Below are 18,934 nucleotides of genomic sequence, written 5' to 3'. Positions count from 1 at the left end.
AAGGAATGGGTGTTGCTGCTCTCTTCAGGAATTGTCCCTCTTAGTCATTATTTTTTCTCCAGTTCCCTGACTCTTTTTGAGAAAGTGCTGGCAAAAAAATGAGTGCAGTTTTACTGAAAAAAGAAAACTTTTGCCTCTTATCATTTGCTTGGCTGCGACTAAAATGCTTTAGTAGACACATCAGCATGTTGTTTGTAGAAGAAAATTCTTTGTTGGAATTACAGTAAAGCCCTCAAAAAGTATTGGACCTACTAAAAAGTGATACACTGTGTTCTTAAACATCTGTGCACTTAACACCCACACAGTACACATGCACATCTGCCCACACATTCACAAGTGCACATCCTTCACAGCTATCTCTGTCTCATTCTCCTCATTGTTTTGAGCACAGCTGGCCTTTTTGTTTTACTTATCTGTCTCTTTCAGCAGCTGTTGAGCTCTGTTTTTTTTTTATACAGCTGGGCTAAGCTTGCCCACAGCTCTGTTTATGGGCTCTGCGGACTATTCCTCCTGCTCGGATTTAATTCACTGCATCCCCAAATCCTGAGGGTAACAGCATGCTTGCAGAAAAGATAATGTCTTTGTTTTATTACAATACATTGAGTAGAATTGGTAGCAGTTTTTCTTAAGCCTTGCTCATGCGCTCATGACTCACTTTCAGTGTTCTTTACAACACGTGTTGATGACGGCATGTTTTTGAACTGATCAGAGAACAGAGTCTAGTACTCTCGGTGACATATTGACAATATTAACTAATCTATGAGAGAGCAGCATCTAAGCAAAAATATCAATAAATTCAAGACAAATGCCCCCATAAATCGCCTGTGAAGGTCTTGAGATGGACCTAAACACAAAGCCTACTGAGTTATTGTACTAAGTGCTGTGTAAATGTCTTCAGCATGGCTCGTGTTGATAGCAACATCTGGTTGGACCTGAGCCCAGACCATTTGGCTGTAAAGGCCTCTGACACCTGGTCTGTAACAGGCCAGTCTTAATGTTCACTTTGTTTTTTCATGTCTAGAGCTTGTATTTTGTTTTATGAACTACTGTAACTCACTAGTCCAGGCTGTATCTGCATATATATGTCACCCCAAATGTGCAGTTGAGGATGAGCAGTCGTAATGCTCAAGGCAGATCTTTCTTACGTGTCAGGGAAGCTCTAAGTCTGTTTTGTCTTTATATGATCTTTTTCACCCTGAAATGACGCATGCAGGGGTGATAACATAAATAAGGACACCGCAACATATTTACAGGTCATGCTATGGTTTCTGTTGTTATTATTGTTTTTCACTTGAAGGTTTTGGCTTTAAATTATGAGGCCCATGATGATTGATGGGCAGGCTAACCAATTAGTTCCGGAGAGGTGAGAAGGGTCGTAACCAGATAGGCAGATAATCTACTGGCCTCAGTAAAGGGGAGCTGGTGTGAGAGCGTCTGTGGATGTGTGTGTGAGTAACATGCCTTTTGTGGTTTGAGGTTGTGATTGACAGACTTGAATTGTTCCTTTTATGTCACAGTTTTTATTTGTGTGGGTATGTGGCAGGCCATTTCACAGGTGTGTATGTGTTACATCAGGGATAGCTATCCTCTGTCCACTCAGCCAATGACAAATCCAACACCTGGTAATCGAGGCCAACACACACGCACACACACACACACACACACACACACACACACACACACACACACACACACACACACACACACACGCACGCACGCAGACACACACACAACGCTCTAGCCCCTATGGCCCAGATGTGTGTGATGCAGATGTGTGTCTCTGTTTGAAGTTTGTGCCACTCTGAAGAACACACATTCAGGTGACCCGGTGACAATGGAGCCTCTAACAGAGGCCAAATGAAACTACACAGATGTGTGTGTGAGTCTATGTCAAATACTTGACATATAGTTTATTACATATTATAATTTACTACATTTACTCAGTTCCCAGCCATAAACCTTATTGAACTATCTTACTGAACCCACAGCTTATGTAATTTGTAATACTACCAGAAATAGAATTAGGAACTGGAGTGTGCCACTGTAAATTACTGTTTGAAACTAGATGTTGCTTATGCTATCTTATGTGTAAGAGTATAGATTTTTTTAATGCAGTTTATGTTTTATACTGATTCTACTGTGACAGTTTGATTGACATCCAATCCTGGGGAGTGATTTAGATGCTTGTCATTTAAAGTTCTGTTCAGAAATCTACCAGAACTCACTTTGCTCTTCTATAATAGGCTTTGGCACCAAATTTTGGTCCTTGCTGATAAAGAAATTGGGTTTGAAGATCCTTCCAACTCCAAAACTGCAGCAGCTATAAAACATGGTGATATGAGTTATGATGGACTGTAGTGTTTTGGTGTGTTTAAAGGTCACAGAATTCAAATCCCATCTAGTCGGTCTTTTCCCTGTGGTCTGACTCCAAGTACACGTAGACACTGTCTGATCTTGCTATGCGGCCTCTGCCAAACCTCCCCCAATCTCTGCTTCCAGCATCACAACACTGTGCCTCTTTTTACTGCTCATTCTTAGTTTTTATGGACGATGTCTGTCTGCTTTGCCGTCCCCTGTTTTGCTTTCTTTCTCGCACTGCCACTAAGTACATTTCCATCCCTCGTTCCCTTTTTTCACTATGTGGCATGATGTATTATAGCAGTGTTTTTGCAATTATTTCACTGACTGACGATGTTATGTGAGGGCTTCTCTCACATCTGTATTTTTTCACGTGTGCGTGGAAGTCACATGTATGTTTTCTGTCCCCTCCCTCACCCCTATTTGTCTTTCGCCAAAATATCTCCTCTTTTCCCCCAACTTTTTCTTGCTATATGTACATCTTTCTTTTACTTCCCCCTCTTAGTGTCAACATTGCCACCTCCCCATTTCTCCCCTCCCTTAGCTAGTGAGGAGAAGAGTGTTGACATTGGGTTTTCTCCAAATATGTAGTCTATGGGGCTGGAAGGTGGTAATGAGAGCCAAGAAAAACAGCCTGGCTCTCAGTCTGACAACCAGGCTCGCCTTTCTGATGAAACCAAATGAAAACAGTATTTTCTGTCCTTGTTATTCCCTCCCACCCATCCACCATCATTCTCTCCCTGCTTATATCCCTCCTTCTCCACCTCTGGTGAATAATTTGTGCAGACTAGTTTCTTATTCAGTCATTTTAAACTCTCAGAGTGTCTGCAAAGGTGTTACCATGATGATACACAGGCAACTTTTGGACCATAACTGGAATGCTTATAAGTCAATTTAGCTATAAGCAGAGATACATTATTGTCATAAAAATGCCACCAAAGTCACAGTGAAACCATGGATCAAAGACATCAAATTTACTGTTTGTATTAATAAAGAACTTGCGTTGAAAATAATGCCTGTATGGATATATATTTGAATGACCTGTTGTAAACCAGTATATTGTAAACTAGGTAGTAAAAAGCATTTGTTGGCTGCTTAAGCAACTGTATGATGTGGTGTCAGTCCCAAGAGAGCAATAATATAAATGAAGTTGATTGAAATAAGCAGAGTTGACACGTGTCTCCTGATTTTAAGACATTTGACACCATACACCCCTATACACTAAACATAAGTCCTTGAACTTGTTGTTTAGTTGTGAGGTTAAAACAACAACCTGACACTGAGAGTGACCATGCACTATTGAATTAACTGTTTCATAAGTGGATGTGGTGCATGCACCCTTGTCTTTGTGGTGTGTTTGTGTGGGTGGATGGAGGTCAGGAGGGAGTGCAGGATAGAAGAACAGATGTGTGCTGTATTGTGGTGGTGTGCATGGACGGACGGGGACCAGGTGCAGCCTTTGTCTCCCCGGCATTTAAGTCCACTCACTCGCATTCAGTCGCCTCGTGCCTCCCCTCCCCTCCCTACACCTCCCTCCTCCTTCTTGCAGAGAAGGCAGAGATTTGTGTGTGTGTGTGTGTGTGTGTGTGTGTGTGGAGGAGGGGGCTGCCTTGGCTTAGTGGAGGAGGCTCCAGCAGTCCCTTCTGCAGCCCCCCCTTCTCCCTCACAGGTGACTGTTGGAGGTCCCAGCTGGCCGGCTCTTGGCCGATTAGATCCATATGGTGTAGGAGGAGGAGTAGAGAGAAGTGCCCATCAGTTGCATGGGCGCTAAGGGGGCTATTACCTTGTCCCTTCAGCTTAAAGATGACTTTTTTCTTTCTCTTTTTTTTCTATACTTTTTCATTTCATTTATCACCTTTTCACATCACCTAAGACTACAAGAAACAGATGTTGGGAAACACACTTTTGTAGCAAACAGAAAATAATTTTAACAACTCAAGTTCTCAACAAACAAGGAACAGCTTTGGTCCTTAATACAAGGCATTTTTTTAATGAAGCTTGGTTTGTAATTGGTTAGTGTCATGCAGTACATAGTCAGCTTGACTAAACACAATATACCTTATTCAAATACAAACCTTATTCAAATACAAACCTTATTCAAATACAAACCTTCTTTATACAAATAAAACACAAAAAATTTATTTCTCAGGCTGTGACGAGATTTGATCCAATTAGCTGCATTGCATGTTCATGTGGGCCCCCGTGGTTGTTAATGTGTGCGTTCTGACCTCACATTGTTGTAACATTTCACAGGCTGTGAATTATCTTTTTGCTCAGTGATAGGCCTGTCTTACATCTTCTCTCACCTCATCTACAGTGACAGTACAGTGATAGGAGCACAACATGGGTATGCACACAAGCCAGCATCACACACACACACACACACACACACACACACACACACACACACACACACACACACACACTTGTAGACACATGCCTAATGACTCACAGCTGCCTAACCTTAACAGAGAGTTTACACTTCAGAGTTAAACCAAGAGCTTAACACTGAACACATTTATTTATACATCATCCAAAGCATAATTTATTTTGTAGTGACTCAAAGCAAGTTATCCATCCTCAGAGTAAGGAGCTAAATAAATATTCTCTGCTCTCTATTTGCCTCATCATTTCCAATTTCATTATTTAATGGATTGCTTTCTGTCACGGTAGTGGCTCGGTAGTCCTTTTCTCTTTCTCCCTCTCTCTGCCTTTTTGAGCCTCATTCTGCATCACCTGCAGAGACAGAGGCAATTAAGGCCGAGTGAATGTTTTAATGCAGACGAGCGTCACCTGAAGCTGAACAAACACGGAACACCTGGCTAGCAACAACAGCCATCACCACTGATGTATGTTACTTTTCCATCCCTGCAATCACAACTGTTGTAGAAAGCAAATAAGCCAGCCTAATAAGTAAGTTACAAGGCTATAAAACTTTGTGTGTGTCTGTATATCTGTGTGAAAAGCAGTGAGAGGAGAATTGGGGAAAAAAAGAAGCACAGAAAGATGTGATCAGCATTTCTACTTATTTTTGGTTATATCATCTTGACATGTCTGAAGTATTTCAGAGGAGTGTTTTATATTCAGCATGCATTGGTCTGCTCTCAGCGTTGTTGCCTCTGCTTCATCGTGTTGTCTTTGCTTCATGACATTTTCATGTAATCCTGTTGATGTGTGGTGAGGAGCTTTGTGTACCTTCCCTTTGTTCCGTTAGAGCAATGATGACAGGTGGCATTTAGACCAGACAAACACCCCACATCCTCCTCTAGGCCAATATTCACCTGAGTTAACATTTGACTACTTTGCACCCAGTGTGTGCATGAGAGTGTTCTGCTGCTGTGACAGCTGCCTCTCCTGACTGTCCTGTGACTATATATGGTGGACTCAGGTGCTCGCGAGCCGGATGAAGTCATCCAACTATGTACGCTGTCTAATTGACAAGCAGAGGCAATTCTCTCTGGGCTGTCGGCACTACATGCACACACACCTGATGTCTCCTGTTTTTGGCCATTACCTCTGGCATGGTTAACAACAGACCAATCGACATCTTAAGATTGACTGTGTGAACACTCCTGCAACCTAATTTCTCAGCTTGATGCTTAAATGGATGCACAGTAAGATATACACTGAGTTGACAGTTTATTAGGGTACACCACGCTGTTTTAGAGAAGAATTGATTCCACAGTATGTGAGTTTGTGCTGCTGTTGAACTATATCGCATTATACAAGAGGGGTTCCTGTTTTGTTGTAACCAATTGTCATTAACATAAATGTGGCCTACAAAATAATATAAACTTCTGTCATTGAAATGCAATGGAGATAAAAAGTTCTCTAAATCTCTAAAAAAAAAAAAAGTTTGAACAAAAAGTCCCTTCATAGAGGCATGATTAAAAACAGGACCGCTGTATTAGACTGCAATAATTTTAGCTAGGTGTACCAAATAAAGTGCCAACTAAGTCCATGTGCCTATTCTATGAGCTGCCTGTCACACACAACAGTGTTTTAAAGCGTCACAAGGATGGCAGTCAATTTGGACACAAAGCTACTGTTCACTGCCAGTTGAGAACTGTTGCGAATTGTCAACATTTCAACAAAGGACGTGTGAATACATGTTCATGCAACACTACCATATAGCACGAACTGAATGCCCAAATCTTAATTGTGTGTATATATAAAGTTGTTTACACAGTAACAGTGTTGACACTAAGGCCATATGCCCCGTTTATTCTGTTATTGAGATGTCAGTCTAATTTCCTGGCCATACGGATGGAGTGTGCAGAGCTTTGGAACCGGTGTGCGTGCATGCTGCAGGCTGCTTCCTGCGGTGCAGTGGCAGACCGCGTGTGTTGTGGGTATGACAGTCCAAGTGTCTGCATAGATCTCTCCTTCCTGCCCCCTGGGTTGGTGAACAGGTGGGGCGATGGCAGGCAGGCCACCAGGCTGAGAAAGAATGAGGGGGAAAGAGACAGAGAGAGAGAGTGAAGAGGATGGCAAAACAGATGGAGGAACAGTCAAAGCTGTATAATGAGTTGCAGACATGACAGATGAGTTCCATAGGGCTAATTTAAAAACTGTGCATTTAGATGGGCTTGAAGAAAGGTTTGAAGATCACACAAAGTAAAGGTTCAGCTAGGTTTTTACATATATACGTGTGCACACATGGATTTTTGGAATATAGCTTATTAATGCATTGATTTTTTTTTTATGTGTTTACATATTTTTGCAATTTGCTGACATACAAACCAAAATGTTTCATATTCATTCAATAAGAGTTATGCCTTCTTTTAAGTTCTCCTATGTTGCCTGCTGATGGCTTAAATTATCCAACTTAATCCTTTATAAACTGGGACCCTGTGGATCAAGCTCATACAGAGTTCATAGCTGTGAAAAAGATATAAAGGGTGCCATTGACAGCAAAGCCCTAAAACCATGAAACCACATTTAAAAAGCTGCTCTTTGCTGACCCATGACCTGTGGGACCATGCTTGTCTATTAATCGTCCATTCTTGAAGCAGTTAGAAAAGTCTGATCCACTCTAAATGGGGACGGGACCCAGCCTTCATGGATCTTGAGGAGACAAAGACAGCTTCTGATCCCACATCTCACCACCACCATACCCCCATTACACTTTCTCCAAACCTCTTATCTGGTGGTCGCATTCAGCGGCAATAGCATATTGAGAAGTTTCATTTAACATTCAAAAGCTTTGTAGATCTTGTTAGTAAAGCGTGAAATAGTCCCGTCCTTTCTCTTTCTGGCCCCCCTGCCCCTCTATTTTTATTGGGTAGCTCAACCAGGGGACATTCTTCTCCCTCACAATAGGCTTCTTCACCATTTCTTCTGTTATTGATCTGAATAGTTGGGAGTGAAGGCCCAAACTTTTAGACATCTGGCTCTTTGATGGGGGTGGCAGGGTAGTTGAGGCCCTGGCATTATGTTTTGTATGATGTGAAGTGGGCTGGGGGGGAGTGGGCATTTTTGTTTTCTTTTGTGACTATAGACCTGAAGCTTTTGGATTTTTTTAAACCACTGAGCTGATGGAAAGTTAGTGGTCTTTTATGTATTTATTTGTCAAGGGGTAGCTATAGTGAGTTAAATTCCTTCATTTTTTTGTGGTTTTCAAGAAAACCTATTTTGTACAATTGTGCTTGTGCTGACCTCACTTCTCTCTCTCTCTGTCTTTTTGTGCAGATAGTAGAGAGAAGAAGAGCCCTGCCATGCCCGGTTCTCCTGTGGATGCTAAGACTCATTCCAGATCAGCCCCCAGCAGCAGCGCCAGCTCCACTATGCCACCCTTGCCTTCTGTCAACCCCAGCGGCCCTCGACCGGCCTCTTTTTCTACCACGGCATGTAAGGGTCATACTTAAATTCTTTCTCGTCAAGAATGTCTTTGATTTCTTCCCCAAAAAGTCTCTGCTGGTACTGCTTTGTTGCATTTGTTTCTAGTCCAAATTAATCAGTTCCACTGAACTGTTAGTTGCACCTTTGTTAATCATATGCCGTTCATCTCACCTTTCCTCCCCAGTGACCAATGGGAATCATCATTCCCCACCAACGCTGAATGCAGTACCATCTCCACCGCAGCGTTACAGCAACGGACCATCCTCTTCCTCTTCCTCATCGCTGGCTAACCAGCAGCTGCCGGCCACCTGCGGGGCTCGACAGCTGAGCAAGCTGAAACGTTTCCTGACCACACTGCAGCAGTTTGGCAATGACATTTCTCCTGAGATTGGAGACAGCGTCCGAAGCCTAGTTCTGGCCCTCGTGGTAAGTCCATTATTATCATGTTAAAGATGAATAAATGAAACAGTGTCTTGAAAAAAGGCATTTTTCTCTTTTGTTTACTGACTTGAGAATGTAATTCATAGGCATCTGGTTCGTTTGGTGTTTTTTCTCAAAACATCACTTTTCACTTCATATCTAGAATTCAACAGTTACCATTGAGGAGTTTCACTCACGGCTTCAGGAGGCCACCAACTTCCCATTACGGCCATTTGTTATTCCTTTCCTCAAGGTAAACACATCTTCATCATCCTCTCCAACTCTCTATATTTGCTTTGCATTATTCTATTCAATCTCTTTCTTCCCCCTTCTGAAATAATTTTTTGGTTAGTTTGTGGCCTCTCAGAATCATCGAGCCATACTGAAAACATTACCCCTTCTTCTCAACCACTGTACGTTATTAACCTCAGAATAACAAGTGATAAACAGGAGGTTCTTGACACCAACATACCCTTAATTTCAACTGGGCGTTACAGCTTGAGTCTTGGTGATGAAAAAAATAATAGATTCATTACACTTTATTACTGTGTTTCCAAGATACAATGCAGTGGTCTATAAATAGGCCTTTGTGTAGGTTTTCTAATACAATAAACGATTTCTCAGTGGTTCAAAGTAACTATCAAGATTTGTGCGCTGACTTGACAAGCAACAGATGTGTGTGTGTGTGTGTGCGTGTGTGTGTGTGTTAAACAGTCTCTTGAGCCCCTTTGTAACCAGGGGAGTTTGCAAGAGTATACTTTTTAGGAGCTCCCCTCAGTAAAGCAGCACATAAATCTTCACTCAGTTGTACTAACCTCAAGCAGTCAAAATCAGCTTTTTTTTCTCCACACTTTACCTCTTACTCACCTTTGGAGCCCCTCCATCTGTCTGTCTGAGAGTGAGACAAGAAATTCCCTCCATTCTCCTCCTTTCACTAATTTATGGCAAAGGAGGAGGAGTCTGTCTTAAGAAAGAGGGAAAGAAGGTTGAAAGAGACAGATGGGATAAAGTCAAGGGGTGAGGAGCTGAAAACGCGAGAGAGGTGGGCGAGGAGGAGAGAGGGAAAAGCGGGGACTCGGAAGTGTGGAACATGCCTATAAAGTGTCCCCTTCCCTTTTTTTTATGGGCTTCAGTGCACCATATGGAGCTGCCGTCCCGTTAAAAAGAGCATTCAGCTACCAAGGCTCTGCCAATCTAGCATCCGCCTGGCTGAACCCCAGAGTTCCCTCTGCTCAACTGACACACAGCACATGTGTCTGCTAGCTGGGGCCCCAGGGAAAGAAGGGAAGCAGAGGAGCAGTGGAGACAGGCAAAAGAGAGCACATGGGTGTTGTAGAGAGTAGACCATAAAGCAGAAGTATCAGCATCTTTAGGGAGATGTTGTAAGGATCAACTGGTCAAATGGGATGGACAATGGGTCAGGGTTTCCAGAATCAGCTAGAGGGTGGTTGAAAGAACTACGTGAGAAGAGAAGGTCAAAGTCAGAACTAGAATGGTGTGGTTATTTAGCTGGTTGCTCAAGAAGTGGGAGTGAGGAAGTGGTGTAATTGCAAACACACCGGAGTCTGTTCCTAATTAGGGAACTGCAGGGAACAAACATAAGATGGAAAGATAAGATGGAGACAGTCACAGATAAATATATTAAAAAAAGACAGAGCTTAAGAAATGAGGGAGAAGTGGAGCCTGTGTATCATTTATTTTGAAAAGTTAACATATAACCTCTGTATATCTGCTATGACCAGCATATTGCGCTTAGGACTCTAGCCCTACGGTCAGACCTCAAGGAATCAACTACCCCTATCCATTTAAACCCTCATTCTCCCAGCCAGCACATCTTCCACAAGGAGGTAGATCTGCACTCTGTCGCTTAGTTTTTTTTTTTTGTTTTTGGTCTGTGTAACATAATTCTAGTTTGATTGTTCCAGATCTCCCCTCCTGTTCTTTAAAGCAGCCCAGTACTTTGTTTTTTTTATTGGTCTCCTGGTGCAGTAATGTTCTGTGAATATTCAGATTTCTTTCTAATCTCTAGTCTAGTGTACAAATTAGAACAAAGCCTTACAAGTTCCTTTCTTTGCAGGCAAACCTACCCCTGCTGCAGAGGGAGCTGCTCCATTGCGCACGGGCAGCCAAGCAGACCCCAGCCCAGTATCTGTCCCAGCATGAGCACCTCCTGCTAAGCACCACTTTGGCCTCCTCTCCAGACTCGTCAGAGCTGCTGATGGAGCCTCCTGAATCTGGAACTAAGAGACACAGTCCCAGCAGGTTTGAGAAAATCATAAAAAAATGTGCCCATCAAGACAAATAACCGAAATGTTGGTAGAAATGTACATAAACACAGTCTTGATTTGTGATCTGTGTTATTGTCTGTTTTCAGGGCAAAAGAGAATGGTTTTCATGAACGGCCACCCATAGCCATGGAGCCCGCTGCGAAAAGAATTTGCACCATCAGCCCTGCTCCCCGACACAGCCCCGCCCACCCACTGCCCCTCAACGCCCAGCTTCACCCAACCCCTCCACCCTTGCAGCATTATGCTCTGGACGACATCGCAGCACCACATATCCTACACCGTGAGCACAGCCAACGCATGCTAGAGATTCGTGAGCTGAAAGACCGGCCCAGACTTCCTGGTACATGATATGAACCCTTAATTATGCTTCTAAAGTTAGTTTATATAGTTTGTATTACAGGTTGTTTTTTTTTTAACACAATCACTATTTCTAAAGATTTGAAGTTCATGACAAATGGGTTTATGTTATTCTTTTTACATTATTAGGTATGATAAGAGTTGGAGAAGTCTTAGTCATGGCTTGTAGTGTGGAAGATGTTCAGTTCATTAAAACAAACAGCATCAGATATTACTCTCATGTCATGGTGAAATTGCTAATCTTGTTGCAATTAGGAAAGTTAGTTCCAGACAACCACAGAGGCGTCAAATCACATAAACTCACCGATTGAAGAATGCCATTACTAAACACTAAACCTTTACCAGGCTCTGGTTCTGTACAATAATCTGAGTGCAAGTGGCTGATAAATACACTTAGAGATTTGCATAGAAAAAGACACACAGACATACACACATTATATTCAGTGTTTGATAACGGGTGGTCTGTGTGTTAGCATAGTCCTCCTCATATGTCTCCAGAGCCCATGTGTGTATAAACAGAGCCATACTGTCCAGGCAGGATTGAATCTCCTCTGGTGTATATCTGCCCTCCATTTGGGGCTTGTCAGCACACAGTGGAAACAGCAGTAGCTCATAGGCACAGACACACACGCACACCTTGATATGTTCATGGTAGAGGCGCTGTGTTTATGAGGCCTTAGTCCCTTGTCTGACAGCCTCCCGCCCGCCTGCCGCCACTTAACTCATAGGCACACATGGACACATACACACATAAACACATCAGTCCACACACTCGCGGCTTTGAACATTGATGAGAACCAGGACTAGAGAAGAGGTCGAGAGGAAGGCTAGTGAGTGTGTATATCAGGGAATCATTATTCTCTTCAGCAGGCCTTGTGTGCACTAGGACACTGTGGTTTGCATCTTTGTAGTCAGTGTGTGTGTGTGTGTCTGTGTGTTAATGCAGTCTCTGTGTAGATGTATATGTATCCAAATCACAAGCTTTTGTGTGAAACAAACTATTATAGCTGTAAAATGTACAATTAGATATTGCTTAAGTCATGGTGTTGTGGATTTAATGAACTAGAATCAGATAGTTCAGTGTGTATGTGTGTGCGTGTGTGTGTGTATATATATTCATGGTTGTAATGGTCCACAGTGACTGTCAGATCGGCTGGTTGTGTTTAGGAGTGGAGCCACTCCACTCAGCCTGAGTGTCTCCCTACTGGAATGCTGTGAGCTCCAGGAGGGGAGGCGCTAAGGGAGAAGTCTGGAGAGTGTGTGTATGTGTGTGTGGTTGACAGCTGACTTCCAGATGTGCTCAGTCTCTGGGTGCTGGGAGTCTGTTTTGCATCGCATGCTTCTCTTTCCTTTTCACCGCACCCTTCTTGCTCACGATCCCTTGGTTCATCTTGCATCTTAAATCTTTTATTATTTACTCCCAATTTACCTCCTTCCTATCATTTGTAATTTGTAAAGACCTTTGAGTCATGTCTCTTCTGTGAGGAAAGTGTACACAAGGTCAGTTTTGATCTGGAAAATTTGTCCATGATTTTTCTTGTGGTGAAGTGTCTCAAAATTTAAAGTTAAGACAACGTTGGTTGTTTTAAAGCACAAGCACTTACCATGATACAGATAGTGAGTGAAAGGTGTGTGTATGCCTGTCACTTGTGGCTTCTCTTACATTAGGAAGAATGTTAATCACACTGGCCTGTGGTCTGTCTTGTGTGTGTTTTAATCAGGCACTAACGGGGGCTACCGCGAGGAACCAGTTGACCACAGACTGACAGACAGAGAGTGGGCTGATGAATGGAGGCATCTGGACCATGTAAGTCTACTGACAACGACCAGCCCTGCTAATGGGTTGTGATATAGAAAGAATTTAGAATGCAAAATTTGTTTTACATTCTTAAAACCATCAGACTCTTGTTCATCTCTACATTGATGTTATGGATTGATGAAACCAGGGTGGCTGAAGATGCTTTACTATAATATTTACACTCTAAATTCCATTCTAACAATTGTTAGATACAATGAACACAGCTCCCTCCTCTTATATTTCATTCAGATACATGATTAACATACCATTTTTTTGATTAACATCTAAAAGCAAGCTTAGTCAATAATTTTTTTGTGTGCTCAGGTGTTAAATTGCATTGTGGACATGGTGGAAAAGACACGGAGGTCAGTGAGTGTGCTCAGACGGTGCCAGGAGTCAGATCGTGAAGAGCTCAACTACTGGAGACGGCGTTCGAGTGAGCAGGAGGACCTGCGCAAAGGAAGCTCTGCTCCCTTCTCCAAGACACACAGCCCCCACTCTGCAGAGTCAGGTGAGTATTTGCAGTTAAAGGATATTAGTATTTGACAGAGACCGGTGCTTCTGGTGTCGTGATTGTTTTTCACAAGAATAGTGTTATGATGGCAAGAAGCAGCCAAATCAATAAAAACTTACACCTCAACTTTTTCCATGAATACGGTACCTGAGCATGAATCCAATTTCATTCATTGATTTATTTGGATTCTGGACACTGCTTAAAGCATCACTAATTTTCATGTAGCTCAGCAGATACTAGGTAGCAGGTTTGGACATTACTTGATACTAAAAGATCTGAATACAAACCAGGTCAGCCTTGCTTCCATTTCATATTTATTACACTGTCTAGTGGTCATCAAAAAAGCAGTCACATGTCAGTGTGTTAGTGAGTCCTTCCACAGTTAGCCCCCCAGTCTGCTGTGTACTGGCAGTGTTCTCTATGAGTGCCAGCCTTGCTGTCCCCCTGCTGGTCCATAGTCAAAGACAGGTGCCAGGACTGGCCTCGGCCATATCGGCCACAGAAGGGCCGTCCTGCCGTCCTGCAGACTCAGAAACCCAGAGCTGGCTGACTCGCCAGAGCACCATCTGGGCCCCCAGCTGGGAAGCCTGCCTGCCTGCCTGCCTGCCTGGGCTCAGGCTAAGGAAAACTGTAGTGGGGGTGGAAATGATGGCAGAGAGTGCACGGAGGCTTGGTGCAAGACCAAGGATGTAGATACATTTAAAGAGAGAAAGCAGTGGTAAGAGCAGGTATATCGGAGACTGGGGGAAGAGGAGCTGAGCAAGGCGGCGTTGTTGGAGAGGCAGAGCGCAGTAGCAACACAGAAATGAATTGAGAAGCAGAGAGAGAGGGAGAGATTTGAGGGAACAGCCAGAATGTTGACACAGCTTGTGGGTCCGCAATTCCCTCCAAGCCAAGCACATTCCTTTGTAAAGCTGTCAGATCTCAGATCAGTCCAAGACTCTAATAAACAACAATTATGTTGGTTGTGTGGCCTAGATATGCAGACTTGATTGCACTGAAGAGAAAATAAAAGACTAGATGGGTAAGATAATATAACTGGCTGCCTGTGTGGCCTCGTTGTAAGCACCTGTTACCTTGATTAGGCTGTCACTCAAAAAGCATTTAGAATTTAAACCATTATTTCAACAATTAATCATCTTAATATCTTTGTAAGCCCTGGCAGGTGCTAATCCCTTCTGTCTCTGCTTTCCCATAGACTCCCAGCGCGACTTTGCTCCACGGCCAGGCTCAGCATACGTTAAAGATGAGATCTGGAGGAAAGCTGGTAAGAACATCATTAGAACACAATTAACCTTAGAATTTTGATGATCTAAGGTTTCTAGGTTTTTTTTTGTTTTGTTTTTGTTTTTTGGCACAGTGATAATCATAATTAATTATATTAAAGCAGTAATTGTGCTGATCTGTGGTCTGTTTTTAATGATGCAGCTGTGCAGATTTTAAATAAGGTGAACAAAACTTGAAATGCTTGTGTCTCCTGATATATAGAAGAGGCAGTGAATGAAGTAAAGCGTCAGGCCATGGACGAGGTTCAGAAAGCAGTAGCAGAGGCCGAGCAGAAGGCTTTTGAGATGATTGCTGCTGAGAGGGCAAAAATGGAAAAGACTCTGGCTGAAGCAAAGAGAAAGGCTCAAGAAGATGCCATCATGGTCATCAATGAACAGGAGGATTCCAGCGAGGTGAGCAGAAATGTAGATAGTAGCAAACAAACCAACCCAAAAGATAAATAAAGAAACAAACGAAGCCAAAGATTTTTTTTTTTTTATCACCCTCAGCACAATATACCGTTTCCCTGTCTTTCAGTTTATTGCCTTGCTTTGCTCTGGCCATCATTCAAACGCATGAAGCTGTTTTCAGCTGTTCTCTTAAAGACCAACTGCATACTATTTTTCCTGCACTTTGTGGCAAACTAAGTAGGTCTTCCAGATTTCAGATTAAGAGCCGAGTATTTGACTCAGTTAGTTCAATGTCAGCTTAAAAGGTGAATGTCAGTCTTGGTTTACAGCTTGTTTTCACTGCCCCCAAGAGGCCAAATTCAGGCTTATAAACTTTTATTTTATAGAAGGCTTGCTCAGATTCCCGAGATACAGATCTGCAAGTGAGAAAGTTTCCTGACTTTATATTGTATGGTGTTGAAAACCCACAGTTGTTCCTCCTTTCCTTCTCAGTGCTGCTGGAATTGTGGCCGCAAAGCTAGCGAGACGTGCAGTGGCTGCAATGCTGCTCGCTACTGTGGCTCCTTCTGCCAACACAAAGACTGGGAAAGGCACCACCTCATCTGTAGCCCAGGACTTCAGGCTCAACCTAAACCAGCTTCTGCCATCAGTGCGAGTAGGGTAGCTGCTGCAGCAGCAGCAGCAGCTGGGATGTCTCCTGTTGGCCTGGCAGGTGTCAAGGCCCCTGACAGCGTGCCCTCAGTCTGCAGTCCAGGGGGAGAGAAGGCTTCAGTTGCTTCTCGCTCCTCCACACCGTGCACCCCTGCCTCAGCCCCTGAAACCAATGGACACTAGGAGGTGAAGGACTTCAGTGGTGTCACCCGTCCACTTCTTTAAAAGGGAAGAATTAAATCTGCAGCATGAGGGAACTATTTGTGGGTTAAGTTAGGATAACAGATTTTTCATCATAATCTTTGGCAGATAAAAAGGACAGATTATGGATGACTGTTTGAGTGATATGGCAACTGGGACTTTGGCTTTGGCAAAGAACAGAAGGACTCGTCTCGAATGCATTCATTCGATGAACAGATCTCCGTAACAGATGGAAACGTGTTTGTCTTCATCCAAAACCCCAAATCTTGGATCTGCAAGGGGAGGAAAAAACTGACGATTGAGCTCAGTTTATCTCTGGCAACTGAGAGGAAATAATGAAAAGTAGGCATATGAGCAAAGACAGCAGAGATTAAAAAGCAGCGAGGTATGTTATATATGAATTCCACTCGTTTTGTTATATATGAATTTAAACAGGCGAGGTGGTGGTGGTAAATGTAAACAGTGTAATAGCACCAGCCATAAAACATCTGTCTTTGTCATGTAGGAAAAGTCTTGACAGTAGACCACATGAGAGCTTTCTCTGTAGCTCTTCTGTATACCTAAATATTTGCTTGCCAACTTCTTGTCAGGTTTCCATATGTGTGATTGTGTGTCAAACAGTCGTGCCGTCAGTGAATATTGTAATGCATATAATTCATTTTGTCAAAGCAATATAAAAACAAAGTGTTCAGGTATCTCAAGCCGTTTCTGCATCACCAAAGTTATCAGTCACTAAAGAGTGTCATTGTCTTTGCCTGTAAATGTCCTTGTGAACAAGAGATAACTATACACTTACCCCACATGTCATATATACTTTTATAATAAGCTTAACTAGGAACTCTGGTCCGCAGTTTTCATTTTGGATCATCGGATCATCTTCAAAGAACAGAGGTAAAGGTGATGGCGACTGGATCAAGTAAGCACAGGAAGATTCAGTTATGACTTTTTTCTGGTTGGAGTTTCATTTTGGCACTTGTTCACATCACCGGTCGTGCATGGCAGGGTCAGATGTCCAAAATGTCCATAGCCGCAATGTTTCATCAGAAAAAAAGATGTTTGTGGCACAGCTTTTCAAACATTAAATATTAATTGATGCTACATTGCTGTGGTGCATGTTTAGAGCACGGACTGACCCAGGGAGAAACTCAGGAGCTAAACTGTATTTGTATGTACAGGTCATTCTGTTCTTTTTTTCTTTTGTCATGATTAGACTAAAATGAAAAGGTTTAGTGTGGAACATTGTTTTATTGTACTCTGCTGTTACAGACATTGTTCTTGTTTTTGTTCGCTGTAAGATGACTTTGTAAAAAATATTATGAGAGAATGCCTTTATTTTGTGAGCCACAATTTCCCTTTTGTTCTTTAAACATGTTCTTTTCTTATGAGGCATAACTTCATATAAAAAAGATACATTGAAATGAAGTATGAAATAAAGAAATCACTTCAGAAAGTGTTATTTCTGTGCTGTGATTGAACTTGTCATGCATACATGATGACATTAGGGTGTCACGGTGCGGTGGTTAACACTGTCACCTCACAGCAAAAAGGTTCTGGCTTAAAATGTGGGGAGTTTTCATGTTTGTCGCGACCCCACTTTGGAGTTAGGTTAATTGGTTTATGATTTTAAATTTCTTATTGGTGTGAATGTGAGTGTTTGTCTGTCTCTATGTGTCAGCCCTGTGATAGACTGTCAGTCTGTGCAAGGTGCAGTTCGCCTCTTGCCCAATGTCGGTTGGGATTGGCTCCAACCTACCGTGAATTGAACTAAGTGGTATAGAGAATGGATTGATAGACATGATGATGTGAAGCTATCAAATCAATCAAGTCATTTCAAAACACAAATCATGGTGTTGGAAGGTGACCATGATGAATATAAACATCTTTTCCTTAACAGATTGACTTATATTAATTTTTTAATTAAAATGAACACAGTGGAAAAATGTGAAACTCAGGAACTCAATGATTAAATTGTACTTCACCATCAAAGGTTCATTGTAATTATTGTAATGTACTGTAATTACATGTAATTATTCTATTGGCACAAATGGAATACAATATTCATAAATATGTTGTCATTAGTATGTAATCATTTGAAATACCAACCGTTACATTTTCACAATCTCAAGATGAGCATTTTAAATCTACACAGGGAGCAGGTCTTCTTTCACAGAAGCAGCCATGTTGCACTACCATGTTTCTACAGTAGCCCAGAATGGACAAACAACTGGCTGTAAACAGGAAATCATGTTTTATTTTAAAGGTGACAGACACTGTACCCTCTCTCACACCTGGGTTGTGAGGCATGCTCAGAAGGTTGCCTTCTGCAATCTCACCACTAGATGCTGCTAAATATTTCACATTTCACAAAAACAAAAGATGGGTGCCAGAGCCTCAAGAAGGTTGACACAAACTGTTACATTGGGAGGTATTTTGTTAGTTAAACCAAATAACACTCTTTACACTGAAGCAAAAATTGTTTTATGTTGTGTACTTAGCACTGCACTAATTAAGCTTAACTGGGAACATATTCTAATCCTTTAATATAAACTATTGAGTATTTCAAATATTTGGTTTCAAAACATTTTTCAGAAATATAAGCTGTTTATTTTTGCTTTTACTGAATGTGTTATTTTTACATAACATCTTAGAAAATCTTAATTAAAAACAGCAACACCTTATTCAGGAAACATGTTTTGCTGCAGTAATGGTGAGGTTCCTCTCAAAAACCACTCAAGTCTCTGATTTTTGCATCCTATTTGTCTCTTTAATCTTGTGAATCATTCAGTGACTCCTGATGAAATATGCAGTAAGCATCTTTGAATTCAGGTGT

The 18,934-nt window shown here is 42.1% G+C and overlaps 1 protein-coding gene across 2 annotated transcripts in view; it reads left to right on the top strand.

The window, feature by feature from the left end:
* The window catches only part of cbfa2t2 (CBFA2/RUNX1 partner transcriptional co-repressor 2), a 33,011-nt gene extending 14,961 nt beyond the window's left edge, over positions 1–18,050 (top strand). The window contains exons 2-11 of one of the 2 annotated variants that reach the window (XM_026307862.1): positions 8,050–8,208; positions 8,384–8,625; positions 8,783–8,872; positions 10,697–10,881; positions 10,994–11,247; positions 12,986–13,071; positions 13,387–13,573; positions 14,775–14,843; positions 15,065–15,255; positions 15,745–18,050. In XM_026307862.1, the coding sequence (XP_026163647.1) occupies positions 8,050–8,208; positions 8,384–8,625; positions 8,783–8,872; positions 10,697–10,881; positions 10,994–11,247; positions 12,986–13,071; positions 13,387–13,573; positions 14,775–14,843; positions 15,065–15,255; positions 15,745–16,086 (1,805 nt within the window). In that variant the 3' untranslated portion in view covers positions 16,087–18,050. The remainder of the gene's footprint in view (positions 1–8,049; positions 8,209–8,383; positions 8,626–8,782; positions 8,873–10,696; positions 10,882–10,993; positions 11,248–12,985; positions 13,072–13,386; positions 13,574–14,774; positions 14,844–15,064; positions 15,256–15,744) is intronic. The other variant, XM_026307863.1, reaches the window with a different exon arrangement.
* Positions 18,051–18,934: the final 884 nt, after the last annotated feature.

The sequence above is a fragment of the Mastacembelus armatus genome, chromosome 5, assembly GCF_900324485.2.
Source record: "Mastacembelus armatus chromosome 5, fMasArm1.2, whole genome shotgun sequence".
Classification (NCBI taxonomy): Eukaryota; Metazoa; Chordata; class Actinopteri; order Synbranchiformes; family Mastacembelidae; genus Mastacembelus; species Mastacembelus armatus.
Note: the sequence above shows the minus strand (reverse complement) of the source record. Positions and strands in the feature narration are given on the sequence as shown.